General features: G+C 41.6%; 1 protein-coding gene across 13 annotated transcripts in view; it reads left to right on the top strand.

The window, feature by feature from the left end:
* The window catches only part of DIP2C (disco interacting protein 2 homolog C), a 485,644-nt gene that overhangs the window by 346,718 nt on the left and 113,481 nt on the right, over positions 1-25,445 (top strand). For all 13 annotated transcript variants that reach the window (XM_073334492.1, XM_073334497.1, XM_073334493.1 and 10 more), the window contains 2 exons: positions 6,381-6,472; positions 11,131-11,241. In XM_073334492.1, coding sequence (XP_073190593.1) covers positions 6,381-6,472; positions 11,131-11,241 — 203 coding nt within the window. The remainder of the gene's footprint in view (positions 1-6,380; positions 6,473-11,130; positions 11,242-25,445) is intronic.

Below are 25,445 nucleotides of genomic sequence, written 5' to 3' on the forward strand. Positions count from 1 at the left end.
AATGGTAACATGGTATAAAAACAATAGAATACATATACTGTAGTCATTTCTCTTTACAGTATAAGGATTATTCCAAGAATAATTTATTGGAATAGGTAGAGGCAAAAATGAAAACATTGAAAATAAGTTTGGGATTAGCAAGTGTTCTAGGCGTTTTGTCTGTATCTTTAAAAAAAACCAAACGTCGTAAGTACAACAAAACCAGTACAAAATAATTTATGGGTAGAGCTGAATGCACCATATATTTAGGCTGCCTAATACTTTCATTATAAAAGATTTTTGCAACCCAGTTTTTGAGAAGCTCTAACTTCATTGTTTGTTTGCTGTAGGCCTCTGAAATTTGTTGGGAGCTGGGAAGAGAAAACCTTCTGGTTAGAAAAGTGCTGTTCTTTGTCTTTTTAGGTTTTGCTCTGAGAAACTTTTGAAAATCGCCTTTTCCCTTTTGTCACTTGCATTGCTCAGGAAAATTATAGGAACATGCCAAAATGACTGAATACGTGAACATTTTAAGTCTGGGCCCATACTGCTGCCAACGCAGAAACAGCACACACAGTGCTGGAAATGCCTGGGAGCTGCCAGAACAGTAATAGCAGGGGAGCTGATGGGAAAGAGCCAGGTCAAGCTGCCCCAAATATCCTGGACCAGCACCTGGTCCCAGCAACCCATGCCCTCTCTCCTAGGGGTCATGGCCAGGAGCTCCCCACTCCCAGGGAGGAGAGCGATAACTGGGTTAGTCTTCCTTCCCCGGACCCAAAAAGTAGTACCAGCAGTGCATCATCTTCAATGAGATAACTACCGTCTCCTGCTGCCAGCTAATGTATCTTGCTCAAGCAGCAGAAACCTGGGCTATGGTGGTTAAGTTTCAGTATTTAAACCATTATGGTGCATGGATTTGAGCATTGTTACAGTTGTATGTAGCAAAATATTGGTTCTACCTTTTTTCTCCCATAAAAAAACCTAGGAAATTACAAGCACAAAAAACTTTGAAAGAACACGATTTAGGTTGCAAAGTCAAGCACTCAAAGGTAAAATAATGCCAGATGGAACACTTGCAACCATTCATTCTGCCCTCTTGTGCACCTGCACTATCATATAATCTTTAATTACATGATCATATGCTGTGTTTTCCACAAGCCCCTGACTTGCTCAGTGCACACGGTGGACATAAAATAGGTCTGTTGGTGGAGAAATAACAGAACAACAGCCATTTCTTGGCAAATTAGGAAAATGTTTGCTCTTACCATTTAGCTGCTCAAGTCATGAACCTACCTCAGATTTAACAAATATTTAATTTCTAGTTAACTTACAAGAAGTGTCATATTGTGATACTGAAAGAATGTCTGGCGAAATTATTTGCAGTTAACTTTGGCAGTCTCAGAATTGCTGTACGTGAAGATTGGTAAGAAACCACTGGCTTGCTTATGCTGAGTTGATGCTGTGTGGTTATGAGCAGCATACTGTTCATAATAAGAAAACTGATTGTGGTTTGTTTTGTCTCAAAGTACTTCTCTCTGCAAGCTTTTCTTTTATAACCTTCTTTACATTCAACACAAATGTACATTTACATTAGAAATTGGGAAGGGAGGGAGAAAAGCCCAAAGTATTTACCTCAGAACCACGTCAAGTAAGTGTGTGTGTAATTTTGTCAACTCATCTTTTATATTATATTTAAGACCTTGTGACTTCCTTTACCCTAGGAATGTTTTGCTCAATCAGATGTGCCTGAGTATCAACTCACTCGGGGCTTGTTACATTTCAGTGGTGTGAGAGGTGTTAGTAGGGCCCCCTGCATTTGGCATGAATGTATTTTGAGATGAGAAAAGATCTATTAAAAGTGTAGCTAAGTCCTGTTGCCACTGGCGCGAGGGCAGCTGGTACATTACTCAACCCAAAGTCTAACACCCCCTGGGAAAATTGCTGCTAGTAAATAGCCTCACACTGAAATAAAGCTTTGTCACACCTTTCTGCGCTGCCGCTAGACAGCGAAAGGACGTGTTTCTCTTTCTCTTAACCAGGTTGTTCATGTACGTGCAGGCAAATTATGAGTTGACTCCAGAGACATGGCCATCATACCACACGCTTGAAAATACTTGGTGTGCCTGGGGAACAATCTGGTAGTTCACATATGTTTGGAGAACACGTCAGGGAGACCTGGTTTCAGAATTTGAAAGTCTGGCAAAAGTGCTCAGGCCCAGATTCCAAGCTGGTGAAGAAAGTGGTGAAAGAGAAGACTATTCTTCAGAAGACTAAAACTTCTTTAGTAGTTGCTTAAAAATGTGTTGGAAACAAGTCAGTCACTGACGGATCGGAGAAACTAATTTCCCATCAACCCATAGATTTAAGAGAGCTAAAGAAGGTCTAGGAAACTATAGACAGTATTTTGCAGTGTTGCAGCTATGCTGGTCCCAAGATGTTAGAGAGGCAAGGTGGATGTTTTAATACCTTTTGTTGGACCAGCATCTGTTGGTGAAACAGACAGCTTTTGAGCCACACAGAGCTTGCCATTTCTGTGGTGAGGAAACAAGATAATTGTTTGCAGCAATGTTAGGGGGGTTAGCCACTTGAATGGGTGAATGCGAGCAGAGAACCCTAACATGGACAATGAAGACAGTAGGCACTCCTTAATAGGGATAACAGTTGGTGACTGGTGTAGGATTGATTTGAGAACTAAATGAGTTTACTTTCAGTGACTTAAAAATAAAGGATAAAAGTAGGTCAGTGAGAGGATGAGTAGAGAATGTGAGGGCTTCTGGCTGGCGGGGAACAGAAGGTTACTATCACAGTAATACAAAAGCCCTGCATCTCCCAAAGTGCAGAAAATGATTGTATTTCACACACTGCATCAGGGATGATTTCATGAGTTGCCAGAAACAATAAGCAGAGAGTTAGCCCAGAAACACCTCCCAGGAACTCAGCACATTCATGAAAGAGGAAATCATAGAAACATTAATGGCAGTTGAGAACATCACCGGTGACTGAACCCATCCTTTCTGGGTTTTGAGAATAGAGAACACTGAGACCATAAAAGATTGTCAACGTCTCCTTTGAAAAGGGAAATCTACCGCCCACCCTAAAACATGTAACAGGACTAAAGAAATTATTGTTTGAAGCCCTTACAACTAGCCGCTCTTCTCTAAGAAAGCTAAACAAGAAGATCTATTAAAAATTACTGACAGGGGATATAGCCAATCAAGTCCTGAGGTTTAGATACAAGCATAGCCAAGGACAAATGGGGATAGATACTCAGGTAGTGTAAATCATGATAGCTCCAAAGAGATCAGTGGATCTATGATAACTTACATCAGAATTCTTTGAGGAGGGCCAACAAACATGTGGACAAGTGTGATCCAGTGGCTATAGTGTGCTTGGACTTTCAGAAAGCCTTTCACAAAGTCCCTCACCAAAGGCTCTTAAGCAAAGTAAGCTGTCATGGAATTAGAGGTAAGGTCCTCTCATTGATCAGCAACTGGTTAAAAGACCAGAAACAAAGGGTAGGAATAAATGGTCAGTTTTCAGAAAGGAGAGAGGTAAATAGTCGTGTCCCCCAGAGGCTGTTCAACATATTCATAAATGATCTGGAAAAAGGGGTAAATAGTGAGATGGCAAAATTTGCAGACAATACACAATTACTCAAGGTAGTTAAGTCCAAAGCAGTCTGCAAAGAACTACAAAGGGCTCTCACAAAATGGGGTGACTGCGCCACAAAATGGCAGATGAAATTCAAAGTTGATAAAGGCAAAGTAATGCAACTTGGAAAACATAATCCCAAGTGTACATACAAAATGATGGGTTCTAAATTAGCTGTTACTACTCAAGAAAGAGATCTTGGAGTTATTGTGGATAGTTCTCTGAAAACATCTGCTCAGTGTACAGCAGCAGTCAAAAAAGCTAACAGAATGTCAGGAAACATTAGGAAAGGCATAGATAGTAAGACAGAAAAGATCATAAGGCCACTATATAAATCCCACATGCCCACATCTTGAATACTGTGTGCAGTTCTATTTGCCCCATCTCAAAAATGATATATTTAGAATTGGAAAAGGTTCAGAGAAGGACAACAGAAATTATTAGGGTGTAACCATGCCTTCTTGGGCCACAACTGAGAATGCCAAATTCAGGACAAACTGCTGAGAAATAGGGCAGATAGACCCCAAGATTGATGGCTAATCCCCCATAGGATATACCAAACCGGCAACAAAAGTAAACTTCTGTTTCACCACACTGGCTAACAAGAAGTCATAAAAACAGTTTCCTTAGACATCCCAGTCCTTGTATTACCACCGAAAAAAACTAGACTTAGAGATGAGTGGTTCTTTAAAACCAATCTCTTCAAATAATAGGTTCTTCTGATCCCAAAGGACCAGCCACATACCCAGGTCAATATATAACTTAGATCTTACCCAAAAATCACGCCGATGCTAATCCTTTAGTATCTAAAATCTAAAGGTTTATTCATAAAAAGAAAGAAAGAAAAAGGTGAAAGTTAAAATTGGTTAAAGGAGTCAAATACATACAGTAAAGTGCATCTGGATGGGTATAAACACAAACTTAAGACTCGTGGTGGAATTAATGCTTCATGGACTGAAAAAATGGCTGACGCTGTGAGGTGCAGAGTCCCCTTAACTCTCATTGGCATCAAACAAGGGATAAAACTTATTCAGTCTTTATGTGTATATCAAGTTAGGAAGTGTTTTGTGTAAAGATGGTTCTTTCTTGCAATTCTGAACTGTTTGCCTTTTCCTTCTCCAGCGCGCTCTATTTGCACTACTTGTTCCATAAGGGAACCTTTTAGAAATCAAAGCTGTTGGTTACCTATTTTCCTCTTCACTTCTTTTAAGGTCTGATCATGCTTGCTTGTCAAATTTAATTCTGAAACAATTATTGAGCATTGTAAATAGCTCTGAGTGAAATACCTTGAGGTTAGAGGTTCACTTTAAAATAAAAGTGGCGAGCTGGAAACTAGTTCTATTGTTGTGGTGACAATTTCTAGTATTTAAGGAAAAATCCTCTAGGCAAACAATAGCTTGTCTATACAGTGGGATTTCTTGTGCATTAACATGTTGTGCATTAATTGGTCTGTGTAGATCCTGCTGGTATGCTGTAAAAAACCACAAGAGAACCTTTAGTATGTACCAGCAGGGTCTACATGGACCAGTGAATGAGAAATATGTTAGTGCGCTTTAGAAATCACACCCTGTTAGTAAACTACATGAGACAAGCCCAAATATACCTGCTCAGTTCCCAGTGGAGCAGAAATTGGGATTTTTAAAATGTTGAAGATAATCTCTTCTTTAAATATTAATTTTATTGTGTTGGTGCCTAAAGGCCAACTGGGACCAAGTCCCTATTATGCTAGTTATTGTATAAGTAATATAAAGTCCCTGTTCTGAAGAGCATACATAGTCTAACTAGACAAGACAGACGAAGAGTGGGGGAAAGGGATACAATATGCAAACCATCGATGTTTGTTTATAAATGTCATGTTATGGCCATGACTTGTTGTTAAACAATTCTTTGGGTGGGGTCTTGATTGTGAGGGCTTAGTTAATGGAAAGGCAAAGGGAGGGGGGGAAATGGGGAGGAGAGAGGGAAGGAGGCTGAGCACAAATGGCAGTGCAGTTGAAGCTGAGGTGAAGACACTGTGGGAGAACGTTGGAGCAACAGCTAGTCAGCACAGGGGAGAGACTGTACAGAATAAAAATTGTAGAAAGCACCTTAATACATCATCCGTGTCCAGGGGTCCCTGCTGCTTCTGTGCCAGCTGCTCCAGGGAGTTTCTTTGTCCTGGGGAGGGATTGGCATTTTTCTGGAATGGTTCTTTTGCATCCTCAGCCCACGTGGCTAGGGGTTGGGCTATGTGCCACATGGGTCCTAGTTATGCCTTTGGAGGGAGGTGGAGGGGACCACCCCTGCATAGTTCTGCCAGGTGGGAGTTCAGCTTTCCGTGTCTGCCCTACATCAATTAATGATGATTCGGCCGTCTGTCTCTGCCTGGGCTAAATGTTATCCCAGCCACTTGAAACAGTTGAGTGCTGCAGGCAGTAGAATAGAACCCAGAGTTCAGATCTTGGCAGGTAGAGGAAAAGGAACTGAAGGAAAAATTAACTTAAAATATAAAGAGAGCTTGAGATTTTCCTTTTTTATTATAATGCTTCATATGATAGATAAATGTTCAAATAAACATCTGTGTTTAAATGTATCCACAATATTCCCTTTGGGTTCAGTTGGAGCCTCATGTGTACACCCAGTAGCAAAGTCCTACCCTAAATGTTCCTGCTATTTAGTCCCTTTGGTCTAGAGGTGCATTTTTCCTTTATCATTTTACAAGTAAATTTTGAAGATTAATTTAAAAGTTAATTTTACAAATTATTTATTACTAGGCAAACTTTGGACCAGAAGTATGAAGGTTGCTTACAATATACTGCATAAATTAGGCACAAAACAAGAACCAATGGTGCGACCTGGAGACAGGGTAAGTATCTCAATGGTTTATTAACAGACATTAAATACACTCTGAGAAGATGTGAATGTGGATTTGGAGGGCACATAGATAAGTGATAAAATCAAATGTGGAGAAAATCTGTTGCTTTTTATCCATAGAGGGACTGGCCGTTTGTGTGGTGGTTTATATCTGCTTTGCTACTCACTGAGTAGTAACTTGAGTTTGTTGCAAAATCAGCAATAAGCTTTCCCATGAAAAAAAAAATATATATTTTTTTTGATGAAAGAAAGAACAACTGGTCTTGTTTGCAAAGATTTCTGCATACAAAGAGCATGGAGGATAATAGACCATGGTGTCATGTTGGTAAAACGTATTTAATATAATGACTTTGTGGCTGCTGAGATGGTGGATGCAAAAGAGGCATTGCTTAAGATGAGATGAAAATGTGAGCATCCTTTGGCAGAACTGGACACACATATAATTCTTAGACCATTATAAGTGTGAGCTTGCTTCCTGAGCAACAATCAGAGTTTTGAATGTGGGACTGGGATTAAGTACTTCCATGATCTAATGCTGCCACTGCCTTATTTGGCATAGATTTGGACAAGTCATTTAATCTCTTCTGCCCCTGTACAACTGAGAAGCTGCCAAGGCTTATATGTATTGACTTCCTGAAACATAAACAACCCCAAGCAAACATTCCTGTCCCCAACCTCTGCCCAATTGTCAAGTTGTCCAAGTGGTTGGGACAGAAACTGAACTGAATGCCCATTATAGCTGAGCATGCTCAGTGCTTGAGAGAACGGATGATTAGCTAAGCTGACCTGTCCATGTCACTTAGAGGATCCTCCAGTGTTGTCTTTGGGGTTGGGAAGAGAGCAGAGTGGGCTTCTGTATTTTGACACTTAGTGTTAAACATGGTGGTTCCCATCTGTCTCTGTCCTCTGTAAAAGAAAGATAGTAATATCAGCCCTACTTCCTCACAGAGTTCTGAAGACTAATTCTTCTATGAAGATGTAAAGTTTGGAAGTCCTTTCCTTTCTGGTGTACTAAGTAACTTCACTCATTCAAGTCTATCCTCAAAAAACCGTTATCCATAAAGCCTTCCAGAACTTACCTCTGTATAATTACCTCAGGGTATGTCTACACAGCAACTAGACACCCACAGCTGGTCCGTGCCAGCTGACTCAGGCTCACAGGGCTTGGGCTGTGGGGTTGTTTCATTGCCGTGTAGACTTCTGGGCTTGGGCTGGAGCCTGTGCTCTGGGACCCTGCAAGGTGGACCCAGCAATGAAATAGGACAGGCCAGCCGTGGGTGTCTAGTGGCTGTGTAAACATACCCTCAGGGGCCTCAAATTCACACCTTTTCCCCCTTGTACTGTATGCAATAAATGTATAGTTGTATGCAGTATGTTCCTTAGGGCAGGGACTGTTTAACCTCTGTAAAATGAGCATGGTTAATGTTTTCCAAATAAAAGAATTTTCAGAAATATTTCCTAAATTTCTTTTAGAAATAAAACATAAAGAAGCAAACTAAAGAGTCTTTTTAAACTGATGTTTAAACAAAATCTCTTTCTACAGTGGCAGTTAGCCAGTACTAATCAACAGAATCTTTTCTTTCTCTTTGATTTACAACAGAGTCTAAGCAACAGTAGGACAAACAAATTGTTGATTCTCATTAGATTTACTTGCACAAAGAATCCTTTGAAAGGAGGAATGTTCAGATACACCGTATCCGTATATCTTGTATTTACTGCCTGTCTCCTTGTAGTAAATTACTGCACAGTGATCCCTAAGATTTCCTAACCCTAAAAAGGATTTGTTGGTGATTCAGACCTAAAGCTGAAACTCTAGCAAGAGTAAGACAAGTAAAATCTTCCCTTTGTTCAAATCAATTGAAGTTCTTATTCTAAAATAACTCTCTGTAGATTACAGTGAAGCTAGATGTTTATAGCTGAGTGGTGAAGGCATATACTTTGCATTGTATAATATCTTACCCAACATCTTTTGTAATTTAAAGTAATTTCAAATTGAAGATGAGTTGCTCCTGTACTCCTCATGTTCTGAGCAGATATTCTGTTCACTTTCCCCATTGCAGTGCCATAAAAGTTTTTTTAACTTCTTTGAAAATAGGAGTTCGCATCATATGGCAATAGAGGAGTGCTTTATAGCACTAAATTAAATACAGGTGGACATTGGCAATCTTTTCTAAATGAAAATGAAACTGTTTCCTTATGGACACGATATGGAATACTCCGAAATGCCTTTTCCTTAAAGTCTGACCTCATGCTACTCATACCCCATGTCTGTGTTGAACAAAAATGAAGCATGGTTCTATGAAATATCTACTGTCTCTACATATTTCCCTCTGGCTAGATACACTTCCATATGTTTTGTTTTCCTCCTTTTTAATTTTTACAGGTTTGTTAGTGATTAGTGTCTGAGATATTCAAAAGCACCTAAGTCACTTAAGTGCCCAATACGCCCCTAACTCCCTTAAGTGCCTTTAAAAATACTAGCCAGAATCTATTCTGACATATTTGCTAACTGTCCCAGCTGACCTACTCCCAGGGACTGGGCACCACTTTACTGGAATAAAACAACACAAAACCCTACATCTAAACTACTTAACAAAAAGGAGTTGCATCTGTCTTCCACTCCTTCATAAGAAGGCTGTCTCTTTAGACTGTCAGTTCTTTAGGACAGGGGCTATTTTATAGGTTGTAAAGGAGCCTATAAAAATACTTTGTCCAAAATGTAAGCTTTGTGCTCTCCAACGCGCACTCGAAAGTTTTACTGCTGAGTGTGAAGCAGCTCGAATGAGAATCAGCGCCTCCAAATCAGAGGCCATGGTCCTCTCCCGGAAGAAAGTGGACTTCTCTCTCCTGATGAGGGTAGCAGGTTGCCATTAGTGAAAGAGTTCAAGTATCTAGGGGTCTTGTTCACAAGTGATGGGAAGCAGGAGATCTCCTGGTGGATTGGGGCAGCGGCAGCAGTGATTCAGGCACTGTACCAATCCATGGTGGTGAAGCGAGTGCTGAGTTGTCGGACGAAACTCTCGGTTTATAGGTCGCTATATGTCCCCATCCTCGCCTATTGTCATGAACTTTGGGTAATGACTGAAAGGATGAGATTGTGGGTACAAGAGGACCAAATGAGATTTCTTTGCAGAGTGGCTGGGCTTACTCTCCGAGACAGGTGAGGAGCTGGGAGGGCCTCAGAGTAGAGCTGCTATTCCTCCGGATCAAGAGGAGCCAGTTGAGGTGGTTCGGGCACCTGATAAGGATGCCCTCTGGGAGGCTTCTGTTGGAACTCTACCGGGCACGTACCACTGGGTGAAGGCCCCGAGGCAAACCCAGGACATGCTGAAGGGATTATATCTCCTGGCTGGCCTGGGAACACTAGGGAGAAGCTGGAACCTCTTGTGGAGGAAAAGGAGATCTGGTCCTCACCAAAAAAAGTGGCATAAAGGAGGAAGAAGAAGAAAGTGGAAGCTATATGCCAACTGTTTTTTCAAAACACAAGAGCAATGGAAATGCATCAAGTAATTTTTTCCCCAAAGATTAAGGGCGTCCTAACATTCCCCTGCAGTTATTACTGCAATGTTCATCTTGCACTGAACAAGAACTTCAAAATGAAATTGGCTAGTCTGTTTGTTAGTTGTTGGGAAAAATAAAACATGGGGAAGACTACAAATAATGAAGTAAGTTAATAGAAAAAAATTCCTGTCCAAAATAAACTAAGAAAAGGTGATGTTTGCAATATGTTAGGTTAATGAAACTTGTTTCATAAATTATAACAGTAATTGTCCCTTCTAGTATAAAGTAGCCTCAAAACAAAAGAGCATTCGGGTGATTCCATATGGCATCTGATCTTTCCTTGAAGTTCTCTTGTTCCAGTAAGACTTGGCCCTAAACTTGCTTAGTTTGAGGAATCTGAGTAGGGTAGAAAGAACAGGAGTACTTTGTGGCACCTTAGAGACTAACAAATGTAGAGACTGAGGTGCCACATATACTCCTGTTCTTTTTGTGGTTACTGACTAACACGGCTGCAACTCTGAAACCTGAGTAGGGTAGGAATTTCAGGCTGCTACCTTCATCGTAGTATTTATTGTTCCTGCATTGGCCTTATAGAGCATAGGTGAAACCTCTTCATCAAAGTTGCAGGAGGCTTTAGTTGTTGCAGGCGGACAAAACAGAAGGCTGAGAATAGTTGGCACAATGGTACGCTATGTTTGGTTACTCTGGATGGGCATAAACCCATTTCTGTTTTCAGTAGCCTAATTTAATGTTTTTAGGATGTAAAACTTTCTATTTAAAATTACATTAATCGTATTTGCTCCAAAGTTGAACCTCAATCACGTCATTGCTCAGATGAAACTTGCTGGCAATTTAAAATGCAGCGTGTAAGTAAGTGCAAGTTCCTAAGTGGAGATGCTCACAAAAAGGAACGTGTATAAGAGAGAACAAACTCCTTCTCACTCATCATTCAGCTCTTAAATGTTCAAAAGTTGTACCTACATATAAGTCGGGAAAAGTTTAGGTGGAACACTGTAAAGTTCATTATATCAGAGCTGTTTTTAAATATTAATAGCTTTTCAAAGGGAATGTGGAAGCTGTTTTTAATGTACAGTATACTGTAACAGATTTTTGACAATGTAAATTTTAACATGTCTCTCTCTGTTTCAGGTAGCACTCGTTTTTCCTAACAATGATCCTGCTGCTTTTATGGTAGCATTTTATGGCTGCCTACTGGCGGAAGTTGTCCCTGTCCCTATTGAAGTGCCACTTACCAGAAAGGTAAGGAACTACATTTCTCCTCCACAGTGCATTTTGAAAGTTTAATATCTGAATGAATCACCACTGAGCACAGCTTTGTGTAAATTTTTTTTGTGATGAGTGGTTCTGCATCTAAGGACAGAAAGGATAATACTGTACTATAGGTTATGTATGGCTTCTCCATTTTAGTAAAGTAGTATCTCAAGCTATCATTTTTGGTTACTTCTAATTGCAAAAAATATGGGCCTTGTCTACACTAGGAAAAATTTGCACAAAGTTAGTGTCACAGGGTAACTGGTTTCTATGAGTGTCTGAGCCCTGCTCCCCTAGACTGGAGCAGGTGAACCTCACCCAGCTAATTAAAGAGGGTTGGGCTACACCTGGGCCTATAAAGGGCTGGTAATAAACAGCTGGGAAGAGGAAGGACTGAGACAGGCTGATCCCTGGGAGCAAAGCCACGCTGGAGTGGAGCTAACTCCTGTGGAGGGTCCCTGGAGCAAAGGGGCCAAGTGCTCCAGGAAGCAACCCTGCAGCTGCAGCTCCAAGAGGGGAGGAGACCTGGCACAGGGGAGGAAGTTCCAAGCAACTAGAGCACCAGAGACCCCTGGGAGGATAGGCCCTGAGGCCAAGTATTGAAGACCAAGCTCTGTTTGTTTGTTAATTTTTGTTATAAAAATAAACCTCATTGACTGATACTGGGTGTGGCAGCAAATGATTGGAGCTGGGGAGCTGTGGCAGCCCCCAGTGACAATTAGTTCCACCAAAGTTAGCAAGCCTGGAAACCCTAATATATCTGCCATGATTTCTTTAGGCACTGTGTTAGCTAACCAGGTTTTAGAGCAGGTCTAATCAAGACAGTACTTAAAGTGTTAGTGTCAGCCATTGTCTTATCCATGCTAGGGCATCTCATGTTGTTGGAATTGAACCAGTCTCAACAATTGTGCTACGTTTCACTTGTGTAGATCAAGCCTTAGAGCATTTGTTCTTGATCAACTCTCAGTGTTGCTAACACTAAGAATTTATCATATGATGTTGGTTCCATTAAATTGGCTGTCATGTTCCTAGTGCACAGGTATTACAATCTTAGCAAAAAGGCGTAGAACAGAATGGACACAAAGACTCAACTGTCCATTCCCTGCTTGAGGTGGTGCCGGCATCCTGGGGACTCAAGGCACCATTGGTGGGTAGTGTAGGGAAGCTTATGCTAGGACTGCTCAGGCTGTATCTTTGTTGAAACCATCTGTCATCAGGGCTGTCCATATGGAAAGGTTCACCAGTTCCTTTAAACAACAAAGCAGACCAAGCTAAATAGATCTTTCAAAAGAGGGAATGTAATCTTCATTAACAGAACTATTCAGCCACTTCCAGGAATGAGGCTAGGGAAAAATACTTGTAAAAAAAATCTTTGAGACTTTTCTTTGAAATGCTCCAGTGCCTCAATGTTTTGGAGCAAAAACATGAAATTTGGTGGGGGGGTAGTGGGAGGTGGCCTTTGTCTGTGATCGTTATCCCTGTAAAAATCTGCCCAAATTCGGCCAAGTTCTGTATGTTCCCTGAAAAAAAATCACAGTTCACACACGTTCAGTAGAGACTTGCTAGAATTAACAGCTAAAATCTCTGAAGATTCTGTCTGCGCTGAGCATGTTCAACCCTCTCACAGCTCCTGATGCTGCCTGAACTGTAGAGGCACCATCCCCACAAAGTAACTGAACATGCTCCAGCCCAGAGCTATGGGGGTCCCAACAGGACTTGCCCCATAATGGCTGTTCCTAACTTGTCAGGATGGAACCAGGCCTTGGAACTGACAGCAGGGAGCCAGTATCTCCTGTGCTGTCAATTACCTTTCCCCTCACAGCTGGAACCCATGCAGTGTGGAGAAGGAAGCCATCTAATACGAATGCAGAGGGGAGAAAAGCTGGAGGGGGAAGGAGGGAAAGGACTATATTGTGACAAAGAGTCTGATGAAATTGTTACTGGCAGGTGGGGAGGGAAATTATGACTGAGAGCAGGACAGAGAGAAACTGGCATTGGTGTGGAGTGGGAGAGCTTGGGACTAGGACAGCAAGCCTGGAGGAGAGTACAACTGGCTGGCAAGGAGACTGGGATGAGAAGCCTAAGGAATCAAGAGTGGTACTGGGATGAAGAGCCAGGGGTAAGAAAAAGTCGGGAAAAGGATAAGTAAGAGGATGAGGCAAAAGGAGTCAGACTTCAGGAAAATGGACAGAAGAGTCTGTGCCCACTCGAGCATACTCCCTCCAGAGCCTGGAATGGACCCCAAGATCCCTGAGTGTCAATCACCATTCCTCTGCAATCAGAAAATATCTGTGAAACCCACTGGTAAAGCTTGTCATCCCCCATTGATGGTGGTCCACATAGAAGATAACCTACTATTGCTATCAGTTACTCCATTAGCCCAATTGGCAGAGGTCTTCATGATGTCTCTAAAGGTTCCAACTCCTTTATGAACTACGTAGGTGTAAATATGGTGGCACATGATGGAAATTCTTTTTTTTTTTTCAGTTTGTTTTTTATGTGTAATTTCTTATTTTAAAAAAACTCACAATATTAAAAGAACATTATTACGGTTGCAAAGTCAAGCATTCAAGACTCAGAAAATGCCAGATTGCAGCCTGATACCTTGGGATCTGATTTGCAGAACAGGTGACTACTCACAGTTGCCACTGAAATCAATGGGAGCAGAATCTTCAACATATAAAATGCTAAAGTTCTCTGAAAAATCAGGTCCTAGGCTTCCCATATTGGACTCCCAAAATTAGTAGGTACTTTTGACTTTAATCTTTCTGTGCCTCAATTCCCAAAGTTCTGTAAAATGGGTGTAGTGCTATCCCCTCATGGCACAGAGGTTTTGTGAAGCACTCAGATGCTGTGGTGCTCTGTGCTATAGAAAAGCCCATGAGGAAATTAATAATTTTGTTTGCAGAGCAGGGTTTGAATAATGTGCAGTAAACTGGGAGTAGGGCCACACATTGAGCAATGAGGATAAAACAAAATATTGGATTAATACCTCTAACTGAGCACAGTCCATCCTGTGCACTGAATGAGGCAGGGTCCTATGAAAAAGAGTATGTGAACATGTAAATAAAGGCTGTCTCATAATGCATATTCACAAGGGGGACAAATTAAGATTTCACAGGCAACCTTAATTCTGTCATTTCCTAACTTCTGAGTGCTTGACTTTGCAACCTAAATGTTGTTGTTTTTTTAAGTGTGTGTGTGACTATTATGTAGAAAAAGATGAAGGTTTGTGGCTGCTCCATCATTTTTACAGTGGACTTAAGGAAAGATGACTTGGTCCTTATTCTGACTTATTTATTTTCACAAACAAATTTGTGGATCACTTTATCTGTAAAACTGTTCTTGAGAGGAAAGGATAAGGGCTATGAGTTTTGAAAATATATTTTTATAATGGCTTCTGTGGAAGCACAATCTGTGAATTTGCATTGGTTTAATACCAAACAGGAACCTTTTAGGATTACATTAAGTCGTGTGACATAAAATGTATAACTTGGTGTATTGTTTGCCTTTTTGGTCCCTGAAATTGAGATTTTACGTGTGGTAATATAAACAGGACAGCTAGATTATTTAAATTGTAAGAGCCTTCAGCAAATTCCCATAGTAAAACTTACTTTCATGGTAGAGGAAGAAACATATTTGATCAACATAATTTCCAGGGGGGAAAAAGTCCTATTTTGTTGCTCCCTGTATTTTACTTGCCAAGAGTCACGGTTAAGTGTTAATAAAACATAAATCTACTGAATTGGATTTATTTTAAGATGTCTACTGCCACATTCTTCTCTATAGACTGTAAAATCTATTTGTCCAAGTAAATACACCATGTCAAAATAATTCCTTACTTTAATTTGGCTGAGCCCCGTGTGTGTGTGTGTGTGTGTGTGTTTCTTCAGAAATATTGAATTACTACAACAGTATTTGAGGAGGTGGGGTATAACTCTAAAAAATCAGACTGAATGATCTGTACCTGATAAATGATACTGCACATTCTCACAGCATGTATGACTGCAGATATTTCTACCTTTGTTTATATAGCACAGGAACTAGGGTGGAAGCAATGAAATAAAAATCACGCTTTGTGAACAGTCCCAGAAGGAAAACCTCTACTTGGTCAAACAGTAGCGGCTTTGCTTCTGGCACCAGCTGAAGGATGTGTCATATATGTGTCATCATACAATAGGCTAGGCTGTTCTTTTATGCTTCCTCATTATTTGGTCTCTTCTGTGCGTGCTTCAGTTAACAGTGGCAGTGTGCATTTTGTAGTCTACATGTTCAAAGGAAGATGTGACCCAACTAAAAACAGCAGCTACACTGTAGGTGAACAATGGGTGAGTAGGATGTGTCTGGCAGCTGTGTTAATCTACACACAATACTATACAGCACGTATGTATTAAATTAGTATTTATAGTATTAGGTTTTATCTGGCAACAAATTTGTTCTTGCTGAGAATTTTCCGTTCTTCACAGCATGATTATTGTTGTATAATAAATTTTGCTAGAAATCTTTTGTGGATAAATGTTAGGCAAATACCCATCCCTTCCTACTCCTCTCCCACTTATTCTATCCTGCCTTGTATTTCCAGGATACCCAGAATCATTTGTAAGGTGGCTTAGTGTCTTGGGACAGCTGTCGATCAAATGATCCTCTAGGATGCAATGGACTGAAATTCCGTGCAGCCATTAGCTTGCATTTAGCCTTAGTATACTCTGACATATTCTGTATTTTTTTTTAAACTTTCTTTTAAAATATTCCTTTTAAACTTTTGAGTAGAAGAATCCATGATTAGGAAACTGGAAATGCAGGATCCCTTGAAGTAAAAAAAACAACAAAAACTCCTTGCAGGAGCAATAGTCTGGGGTTGTGAGTTTAGTATGACAATGAACTAAGCAGACAAGTTTTAGTTAGAAGATTTTCATCTTATTTTTCCTTCCACTAACTGTCTGTAGGTGCCATAGACAAGAATTATCCCTATGTAGAGGGCAAACACCAATATACATGTATATTTTTGTATGAGTTACTCATATGTAAAGCTGCGAGTCTTTCACGGAGGTCACAGAAGTAACGGATTCCATGACTTTCCAGGACTTCCGCAGCTGCAGCTGCTGGTGCGGCTGACCCAAAGGCCACCCGAGCAGTTGGGGCAGTCCTGGGGTCAGCAACACTGGCTGCTGCTCTGGCAGCCCCAAGCAACTGATCCCGGGCACTGCCCCGGAGCAGCGGTCTGGAAGCAGCTATGGCACCCCTGCCCAGAGCAGCGGTGGCAGCAGGGCCCTGGGCCGCCCTCACCCCCAGGAGCAGCAGCGACCACCAGAGCACTCCCATCCCCCCACCATCCTCCCACAGCACCTAAGATTTAGTTAGGGGTATTTTTAGTAAAAGTCACAGTCAGGTCACTGGCCGTGACTTTTTGATTATTGCCCGTGACTTTTACTAAAAATACTTGTGACTAAATCATAGCCTTACTCATGTGTTATCCATTCTGTTCTTCAGAAAAGTGTCTCTATTGCCAAATGCCCTTATTTGTAATTTTTCAAGCATTGGTAAATAGGTATATACCACTTCGTTATGTGTAGATAGAATATTTCCTATCGCTGAACTTGTCTGGGGTTGGTTGGTTTTGTTCACAAGAAGTAGAAAACTGCACTGTTACTTGATCAAGGATTTCTGACTTTCAAAGTACTGGTTGCCTTGCACCTCACCTCCTGAAAGCAGTGTATGTAATTTAATATCTTTGTATTTTCAACTTTTTTTTTCTGATCTGTCAATTAACATGATTGGGGTGGGGGCGTGTCTTCCTTTAAAGGAAAACATAAAATTGGTCCTCTCCACTTTCTGATACCCATATGTAAAGAGAGCGGGGAGTGAGAGAACTGCTTTAATTTCATTCTGTGAAATTTGCCCTCTCTACACATTCATGGCTAGCCTTGATGACATGCTGTGAATATAGGAACAAAAAGCTCTTATATAAAGCTTCCATGACCCTCTCACCCTGGGCAATAAACCTTATGTACCCAGGTGCACGTAGTTGCATGAGTAGCTGACGCATATGGGAATCTGTTTGTTTTTTCTCAGTTAATAACACTTTCCCATAATTATAACTTGGGAAAGTTTAATGCTAAATGAACTTGCAGAAGAGGCCTGAACTTTCTTCCGGAATAATATATGTGACACAGCACACATTCCAGAAGAAAAAGCTGTTCTTCAGGATCACTTTTTATGAGCTCCAGAGAAGACTGGCCTATCAAGGGTAATCACAGAAGCGGTGTACTTTTAGAGGCAGTGAAATGGTCTCAATCCACCCCTTCAATCTGGAGGTGGATTTATAAACCTCACAAGTAAGCCCTCCCCTACAGTTTTCTAGTTCCTGAAAAAGTCTGAATAATGTCTTCAGGCTGAAATGAGTCACGTTTCCTCTCACCTGCAGTTAGTACCAGTTACATTGATAAATGTGTCAAGTAGCAGAAAACATCTGTAGGCAATCTACATACCGACCAACATCTTGAGACAAAAACCCAGTAGACTTTACATTTGCATAGAAATATATACATTTTCATTGTGTTGCCTGATGACACAGAAGCTTCCAGCTTCTTCGCAAAGAAACATAAATGCTAATTAATTCTGTGTCCCCAGCCCAACACTAACTAATTCTGCAGCTTCCTTCATCTCTCCAAGCCCCACATCTGCATCTGATATAGAGCACTCTTCTGCAGCTCTTCACTGAGCCCAGGTCCCTTATGCCCCAACTTTGTCTTGCTTTTTTGGTTTTTAAATGTAAGAAATGGCAGACTATGCTATTTCCCCTCCTACAGCTCAGATTTCACGTTTCTTCCCATGATCCATAGCAAAGTAAACTTCCAAAAATAATGGTTGTCCCATTTTCAGTTAGTCTTTTATAGCTGTTCAGGATTTACAAATTTGACATGTTTGCAAATACAGGTAGATTCCTGACACATTACCAATGCGGCAGGTTATTTCTTACTTTCAAAACTGGTGTGGGAAATAGTTTCTGCTCCCTTTTCAGTTCTTAAGGTCTTTGAGATTGTTCTCAAAAGTTGATGATTTTTTTTTTGATTCCCTTTTGCTACTAGTTAGAACTAGAAAGAATGAACTCTCAGTGTACCCGCTGGCTGATGTTCTGTATCTGCCATTGTTCATTGGGATAAGTATATGTAGGGTTTGAGCAAGCAATGCACTAGAAGCCAAAATCTGTTTAGTTTGGAAATTATATGCTGTTACTATTACTTAAATACAACACCCCAGAGTATTGATTTATTTTAAATAAATCTTACCTCTGCTGGTTGATGGGTTTCTCTTATATCAGAAAGCCCAACCCTTCATTTTGGGCAGACTGCTTTTTCCTTCCTTCCTTGTTGGATGAATACACAAACGCTTTCACAAGCAGTGTGAAGTTTATTTTTATATATAAATGTTAATCCCAAGGCACTTCACAAACTACATATTTACCGTACCAAGATGCAGCCACATCCGTGGCACCACGAAGTCATGAGACCTCCTTGTCAATTTCCTCCTAGTGATGGCCAAAGTGCCCAACTGTAACACCAGGGAGAGGATGTTGGTCAAGGGGGTGCTCTGTGACTGTGGGGCCTATTTCCCTTACTCTCTCTGTTCATGTCGCTGGGCAGAGTTCCTCTGGCCCGCATCTGTTGGCTCCCTTGACAGCTTTGAGGAGCAGTGGGCGCTGTCTGGGATTCTCTGCTTGGTGTCCCCTTCAGGTTCCCAATTTTTATCCTTTGACCTGCACACCTGTCCCTGTTTTTTTTCTTTTGTTGTCCCCCATATTTATTTGAGTCCCTGGCTCAGTGGCTGGGGGGAGGGGCTTTTAGTCATGGGCGGGCTTGCTCCCACCCATTTCCCGGAACCTAACAGGACCTGTGGGATCTCTCATCCAGAGGACTGACATGAAAGTACATAGTTGTGTACTTTATGTACTGTATGTGTGTATATTATATATACAAATAATATATAAAATGTACAGTGCAGGCATAAAATATATATGTATATACAATTATATAATTATACTTTACATTATTTATATATCTATAATCTTCCTCTGTGTGTGAATTTATAAATATAGTGAAGCAGCAAGAGGAGGACCATTTATCTACAGACGCTGGTGAAAGCCTCCTTATGAAAGGCCTTAGTGAATCTTTAATAGTTTCCCGGAGGAGACAGGGCTTATGGTTTGTTTCATCCAAAAGATTGATACTCTAGGACCACAAAAGTACAGTCACACACTCATCTGCAAAAACCTAATTTTATGTACCTCAACAGGGTAAAAGGCTGAGCTGTGTATTCAAAGAATGAAAGCAGTGACTCCAAAGCACTTCAGACCCGATACTTGGATACCTAAGCCATTCTCTTTACCTCACACCCGTATTTACTGCCATTCTAAATTGTCACTGGTGGAGGTTTCTCTGTTTAAACTAGTGTTATTAGCTAGCAAGCCCTCCCTGTCTCTGCAATCCAGACTGTATCCATTCAGTTTGTAACTGGTCTCCATTGGAATCCTGAGGCTTCTTCCAGCCGCTCAGATTCAACATAATATACTGTGTGTGCTCACTGGTCTGCCGATGAAGCAGGTTAACATAAACTAAGTAAATAGCTGGAGAAAACTCAAGTCACATCTGGCAAAAGTAGTGTTTGTTTCCATAACCCTTTTGCAGGGCAGTAGAGCAATTTGATTTGTTAAGGAATTTCGATGTTACCATCAGACAGAAAATCTTCATGGTTTCTCTTCTCAATACCCTTTCATGTTGTCTAGAGAACCCAATACTATTAAAATAAATGTAGTCTCTTCCTGTAGCTTTCCAGTGCATTATATTTGTTATGAGCAGAATTTGGCAGATTACTTCCTTGTGGTGTGTGTTCACAGGGGTCATTTATGGTGGTGCCATATGATCTGCACTTTATGATCTGTACTGGGTTCTAGTTGGTTTCTGGGTGAAATGCAATGTTTTAATTTTGGTCTGTAAAATCCTAAAAGGCTTGGGACCTAGCTACTTGAGAATTTCCTTGTTCAGTACTATAGTAGTTGAGATCATTTGAAGTGCCTTAGTGTTTAGGCCCCAATTTACCAAACAACCCCTATTGAGCAAATTGGTTAAGCATGTGTTTTTTGGAGTTGAGGCCTTAAATGAGAGGTGTTGCTGGCATAGTGTCTTCAGTGAAAGGTCCCCTACTCAGGCACTCACTCCATTCCTTTGTCTAGCCCATCAAAGCCATTCTGCTGGCTCTCAGGGCATGTAACAAATCTTGTCTCTTTGCTCAAGCTTTTGAGGAGAGGTGAGCAAAAGGAACGTTCTTGCTGTTTAATTTCTGAATGGTAGTCGTAATGAGGCACAGTTCAGTAGCTTTTCTTTTCTTTTTTTTAACTGGTTCATACACCTAGAGCAATATAGGCACACTTTAAAAAAAATCAAAATTAAATACTATATCTTCCAGCAGTCTGCCTGGGTTTTGTCCCCATTCACTAGTTCAACTAAAATTATAGTGGTTACTTGTAAACCACTATAAGTGGAAGGGGTTTTATGACAAGTAGATAGAATGATGGATAAGATTATCTTGACTCATCTCAGTGTTTTGATTTTCACATTTCAGTGCAAGAATGTCTCTAAAGCGATGATTTGTAATCCATAAACTTGTGTAAATCAGTAACCAATCTTTATGATGAATTGGAGGATTTGTGCTCTGCTAGTGCTGGGGTTTTTTATGAAGCTGTGGACCACCATTCAAATTCATTGGGAGATACTGAAGGAAGGAAATTAGTGGCCTCTCTTTTATGCTCAGTAGGACAGTAACCTCTGTCTTAGAATGACTGACTGGTCTCCGGGATGTTTGTACAAGATTCAGCAAGGATATCCATGCAATTAATTTGTCAGCTCTACAAAACTCTGTTTGGCACCTCCTGAGTAGAACTGAGTGAATAGTTGATTTTTTTTTTCCAGTTCAGTCACCAAAAGCAAAGACTCAAATTATTAAACAAACAAACAAACAAAAATCAATGTTTCAAACAGAAACTGAATTTTTTTCAGTATTTCTCACCAAAATGAAAAATCAAAAAAATTTAATTTGCATCGAACAAAACATTTTGACTGTCATTTTGACATGAAATGAAACTATTTGTTTCAACAAACAAAATGCCAAACTGGTTTGTTTTGAAAATGTCAAAACTAACTTTTCCCTCCCTCACCCACTTTTTTTTCAATTTGGCCAAGTTCACAAATAGTTTCAGCTGCCTCAAAAGTGCTTTGTTTTTTCTTTTCTCTTCTTTTTCCAAGCAAATTTACCATTTGACCAGCTCTGCTGCTGCAGTTACTGACAGAGCTGTGTGAAATGAGCAGCACTTCTCCCAGAAATTGATACTACGTGATTCTCTTATTGCCATCTCTGTATTTTTAAAAGGGGCACTTCCCTTGTCTGGATTTTCATAGAAGCAGAAATAAATGAGAGAGCTCAATGTTGAAGAATTTTCTTGCAAAAGAATGTTTTTAATTTTGCCAAGCTTAAACTAAATTTCTGATAACTGCAGTGAACAAAAATGAATGTGACAACGTCTGGATGTCTGAAATGAATGAGTTATGTAATTCTGTTTATTATGGATCAGTTTATTGTCCCACAATATTTACTCAAATGTCAGCATATGCTAGTTCAGATAATCATGTTGTATAAAAAGATCATTCTCTGGAGGTACAGAATCAAGCTAATGCAGACAAATGAGAAATAGTGGGTTGTATCTGTTCTTTATTTGCTTTTCCCTTTATTCACTAGTTATAATTAAGTGATATTCTTAATATGGGAGGGAGGGGAGGGGGAAAAAGTACACAAAGACCTGATGCTATTAATATAGTAGTGAATTCAAAGCAAAAGTTTAGACAGAAGAGAAGATCAGTTCTGAATTTTGCAGCTTAGGTCCAATTCTAATTTTTCATGTAATTTTATTATGTCAAATGAGTATAAATAAAATGATCACAACTAGTGAATAAAGGGAGCTGCTGGGGACTGTGCCTGTGGACGGTCAATGTAAACAAAATGCCTCGTGGCCCACCAGCGGATTACCCTGATGGGCCGCGTGCCAAAGGTTGCTGACCCCTGGGCTAAATGAACGAAGAAGTGCTATTTTGTTCTAATGAAAGGATTTGAGAGATTCTGTTTCCATCCGGCACCAAATTCACTGGTGAGCAAAAGGGCCCAACAGCACAGATTCAAGTCCACCCCAAAAGACAGAGTCCCAGTGGTTGGACCTTCTGGGCTGACAGATCTATACCTCATCATCTTTACAAATGAGGACCTTGAATCGACAAGCTTTGCTGTCCAAGTATAATTTCCTCAACTAATCAGCCATGTCCAAGTTTGTGGACTAGTTTCCTGAGGCCTCGCATGAGGAGTTTTGGGTGTTTGTTGCAGAAGGCTGCTTAGTGGCCAAAATGCGCTATGGTCCATCCTCAATGCTATGGACACTTCAGCCAGGGTAATGGCCTGTGCAGTTACTATGAAGAGGGCTACAAAGCTGCAGGATTGCATCAGATTTCCAGCCACCCATTGAGGACTTTCCCTTTGATGGCTGGACCTTGTTCTTGGAAGACTGACACTTCACTCTCCTTTAAGGATTCCAGGATTACCTTAAGGTCCTTGGAAGTGTCCATGCTGTCCATGCAGAGATGCCACTATGGAGCTCAGCAGCAGCAGTATTCCCTGCAGCACTCTTTTGTGTAATTCTGTCCCTCCCACCACCTCCCCAAAGCAGCATGACTACCCCAGAAAGAGGGATAGATCTCACAATAGGAAGCCGTTGGGCTCAGGGCTCAGCCAGTCCGCGCATCCTCCCCGAGTGCCTCCTAAGTGCTCATTTTGACTCCTTGGTCCAGAGCACTGTTCCAGTTGTTGCTCTGCCCTTCCCTCTCCCTCTCCCATCCCTCTGGGGACAGGCTGGCCTGTTTTTAGAATGCTTGAGGCTCAATTATCTTCAGCAGCTGGGTCCTAGACACTGTCAAATCAGGCTAAGCAGTCCAGTTCCTTTCCATGCACGCTCCCCATCCCCTCTCCCAATCCCTCTTCAGGGACCCCTCTCATGAGACACAGCTCATTGAGCAGGTCAGCTCTCTGCTGGTGTTGGGAACAGTAGAAGGAGTCTCACTGGGACTCTGGGGGCCACGATTTCTATTCCCAGTACTTCCTGGTACCAAACCCCCAGGATGGGATGAGACCCATATTTGACCTTCATGGCCTCAACACATGTATCAAATACACGAGGTTCCGCATAGTCACTTTATGGGCTATCCTCCCCTCCTGTCTCAGGATGACTAGTTTTCTGCTCTGGATACCTATTTTCATGTGGTGATTCTACTGAGCCACATGAAGTTTCTTCATTTTGTTGTGGGAGAATACCATTTTCAGTACATGGTTCGCCCATTTGGCCCCATTCCACCTCTCAAGTTTTCACCAAAAGCATGGCTATGTTGATGGCATATCTCAGGAGGGAGGGAATCCACGTCTTCTCATACCTCGATGACTGGATGCTGAGGGAGGCTCCAGAGAGTTTCTTGCACATGTCAACACCACACTGCATTTACTTGACCGTCTAGGACTCATTTAAAACACCGGAAAGTCTATCTTGGCTTCCACTCAAAAAATCAAGTTCATTGGGGCCCTATTAGATTCCACAGGGTTGAGAGCATTCCTGATGACTGATCGCTTCCAGGCAATTAAACAGCTCTGCCTCAGTCTGCAGTCTCAGCCCTCCATGACAGTCTGGGTGCATCCAACCCTATTGGGACAGGTCTGCTTGTGTGCAGGTGGCTCAGTTTGTGAGACTGTGCCATTACCCCCTCCAGATGTGGCTCAGGATGGTCCACTGGCCTGCCCTGCCCTGTCCTACATTCTCTGGACGGATTGGTTTGCCTTCCTTCACTAGTCCTAGACTCCTTGCTCTGGTGAGAGTCCCCATGCAACGTGTGCCAGGGATTCCCTTTCACTCAGCCCTCTCCAATCAAGTCAATGGTTACCAATGCTTCCCTTCTGGGTTGGTGGGGGTGCATCTGGACCCGCTGAAGGTGCAGGGTGTGTGGTCGGAACAGGGAGCCTCTCTCCATATCAGCATGCTGGAACTTCAAGCCATCCACAATGCATGCCGAGCTTTCTGGGACCATATCAGACTTTCAGTGGTTCACATACTTACCAATAATACCACCGCAATGTACTGTGTGAACTAACAAGGGCGTGCGTACTCCAGGTTACTCTGCCTGGAGGCGATCAACCTGTGACAATTCTGTATTGAAGAGGATGTCACTCTGGCAGCAGTCCACTTGCTGTGTGTGCAGAATGGTCTCACAGACTATCTCAGTAGGATTTTCTCCCTTAGCTATGAGTGATCTCTAAAGATGAGTGTCCTGCAGGTCGTCTTCGCAACATTGGGCTTTCCCACAATTGACCTGTTTGCCACATGAGAAAACAGAAAGTGTCGCCTGTACTGCTCTCAGGCTCCCTCTTGTGACGCTTTCCACTGCAGCTGGCAGTCAGCACTTGTGTATGCCTTTCCTCCTGTTACGATCATTCCCCAGGTCATCCTCAAACTCAAGTGGATCAGGCCAAGGTCATCCTCGTTGCTCCAGGGTGGCTGAGACTGTGCTGGTTCTCGGATCTTCTTGCACTGTCTGTTTACACGTACCACTTCCTCTCCACCCCATCTTGCTCGTTCAGAACCATGGCCAAACCCTTCACCCTGTGCTCAGCTTCTTGCACAGCCTTATAGCTGTTGCATGGCTGAATGAAGAGGAAGAGCACCGTTCAGCAGCTGTCCAATAAGCCCTATTCAACAATAGGAAGTCCTCCACTAGGCCAGCCTACTTACTGAAGTGAAAGAGGTTTTCAGTGTGGCCCTTGTCCCACATGACCCAGATGACATGGACTTCTGTCCAGGACATCTTGGAGTACCTGTTACATCTTCAGACATCTGGCAGCAATATTGGCGTTCCATCCTCCTAGTCAGGTAAAATCAGTTTTTTCCAATGCCATGGTGGCAAGATTTCTGAAAGGACTCCACTGCTTACATTCTCTGGTCCAAGAACCAGCCCCCTTGTGGGACCTACACACAATTTTGGCAGTTTTAGCCATTACCTCTGCAAGGAGGGTGTGTGAGCTGCACACGCAGATGGCAGGGCCTCCTCTACACACAG

This window comes from Lepidochelys kempii, chromosome 2 (genome assembly GCF_965140265.1).
Source record: "Lepidochelys kempii isolate rLepKem1 chromosome 2, rLepKem1.hap2, whole genome shotgun sequence".
In the NCBI taxonomy this organism is placed as follows: Eukaryota; Metazoa; Chordata; order Testudines; family Cheloniidae; genus Lepidochelys; species Lepidochelys kempii.